The sequence below is a fragment of the Echinops telfairi genome, unplaced genomic scaffold (assembly GCF_000313985.2).
Source record: "Echinops telfairi isolate 266 unplaced genomic scaffold, ASM31398v2 ScPeMD7_5;HRSCAF=22, whole genome shotgun sequence".
Lineage (NCBI taxonomy): Eukaryota > Metazoa > Chordata > Mammalia > Afrosoricida > Tenrecidae > Echinops > Echinops telfairi.
The window spans coordinates 31,745,092-31,747,073 of NW_022103901.1; the positions used below are offsets into that span (position 1 = coordinate 31,745,092).

General features: G+C 57.7%; 1 protein-coding gene and 1 non-coding gene across 2 annotated transcripts in view; both read left to right on the forward strand.

Moving 5' to 3' along the window:
• LOC101647320 overlaps positions 1–449 on the forward strand; it is a 6,609-nt gene extending 6,160 nt beyond the window's left edge. Inside the window, exons 10-11 of the mRNA XM_045285975.1 lie at positions 43–146; positions 331–449. Of these exons, the coding sequence (XP_045141910.1) occupies positions 43–146; positions 331–444 (218 nt within the window). The 3' untranslated portion in view covers positions 445–449. The remainder of the gene's footprint in view (positions 1–42; positions 147–330) is intronic.
• Positions 450–1,002: 553 nt separating this feature from the next.
• TRNAR-CCG lies at positions 1,003–1,075 on the forward strand. The gene has a single exon. It is a non-coding gene; the product is annotated as a tRNA-Arg (tRNA).
• The last annotated feature ends 907 nt before the right edge of the window (positions 1,076–1,982 follow it).

Genomic DNA, 1,982 nt, shown 5'->3' on the forward strand with positions numbered 1-1,982 from the left:
TAGGGCTGAAAGTCAAGAGCATTTCCGGTCCCCTCGGCCTAGGCTGTGTGGCCTATCGGGATGAAAAGGGTTCAGACTTTATCCAGACGCTGGTGGAGGTGCTCAGAGCCGACTCCGGAGGAGACCTGCTAGAGCTGATGACTGAGGTGTGTGTGTGTGTGTGTGGGGGCAGGGATGTAGAAGTAGGGGATATAGTAAAGGGAAAGGGGGGTGGGCGACAAGAGGCTGGATTCCCACTTCCCTGCAAGCCAGGCCTAGGTGCTGCGCACTGGAAGCCTGTAGGGGCCCACGGTGGGAGCCCTGGGCAGTGACCGAGCGCGGTCCTCGCAGGTCAACAGGCGAATGTGCGAGCTGGCCGTGCTGGGCCCCGACTGCGACCAGCCCCGCAAGGAATGCCTGGAGCTCCGCAGCTCCCTGCGTCGCCGCCTCTGCCTGCGAGCCTGACTGCCAGTGAACGCGATCCCGTCCCCGCGGCCGGCCGGCCCCCAGCCCGCTCCCCGGGTGTGGCTGCAGGGCACCTTTCCGGGGACACTTCCTGCTCTCAGGGAGGCGAGGTCCACCCAGGGGCTGGAAGTTCCGAAATTGACCCCGAGGGTCGGACCATCCGGTTTCCACCAGCTCTGCACATGCAGCTGCCCTCTGGTTACTCTGAGTTCCCTCTAGACCTACGGACCCTGGGACGGTTGTCCGGGACTATGAGGGACGTCCAGGGCATTGGGGTGGGGGTGGGGGCAGCTGGTGCTCCTAACCCGACCGAGCAGAAGGAGCTTGGGGGAGTGGGAACCGATGTCTGCCTCCTCGGGGCTCGAACTCGCTTTCCCAGACCCTCAGCGGAGCGCTCTAGCCGAGCAGCCCCGCCCCGCCCCGCCCCTGTGTTCCGGGCTCCGTTTACGAGGTATTCTGATGGGCGGAGCACCTCTCCAGCTGGGCATGCGTATTGAGGAACGCTGTGAGGCGCCTGCGTAGACTTTATGAGGCGAGCTGAGCTGCCAGCTTTCGTGCGGCCGCGTGGCCTAATGGATAAGGCGTCTGATTCCGGATCAGAAGATTGAGGGTTCGAGTCCCTTCGTGGTCGTCCCAGTTATTTTTGATTTTTTAATTTTATTTTTTCCTTCACTTGGTTTTAAATAGTTCCTTTTCCCCCGGAGCTGGATCGGTATCCTAGGGACTACAGAACCCAGTCATTGATCAGGAATCCGGATCAGGAGTCAGCGGGACCCCAGCTCCTGTCCAATTCGTTTCTCACTCGCGGAAACAGGGGTCCCAGGGTCCCGCCCAGTCCGTGTGACCCAGGAAGGGGTGTCAGACCAGGAGCCTCCCGCCCCAAGGTGAGCTACCTCTGCCCTGGGCAGACAGACCCTGGACAGGGTAGCCGCGATGACACATAGTTGAAAATTGGGGCCACCTCGTTAGAATTCAGTATGACCTTTGGCTGCTGGTCTTTGACTTATCAATTCCCTTTGAGGAACGTTTTCTCAAGCCTGGATGTTTATCTTCACGCGGGGCAAACGTTGGAAGCCAGTGTCGTGTTCCCCTCCTTTTCGAAATAAATCCTAATGGAGATCACAATGTCCATCTGTGGAGCTGGGATTGTTGTCGGGAAGTTGTTCCAACGGGGGCCAGAGGTTATGTGCATTTGAAAATCTAGTAATTCGATTTCTTGCAAGGACAGTGTGCCCTTGGCATAAATGGTGTTGCAAATGAATCTTTTAATGTCTGCTTTTAGACAGTGTGTCCAGGATTGAGTCGTCGTTAGTAACAACAACAACGAAAAACCTCTGCTTGCTGAACCCGGATTTCTCTGATCCTGTTGTGGTCAGGGGCATGGCCAGGGGTCAGCGCAGGGACACTTCTCCCGTGGGGCTGAGGAACACCACAGAAGTGCTCCGGGGTGGGTGGGCGCTGACCACCATAGCCCACACGGGAGCCCTCTTATCCTTGACTACCTCAGTGACGTTTCCAATGAAACGTTTATTATTATT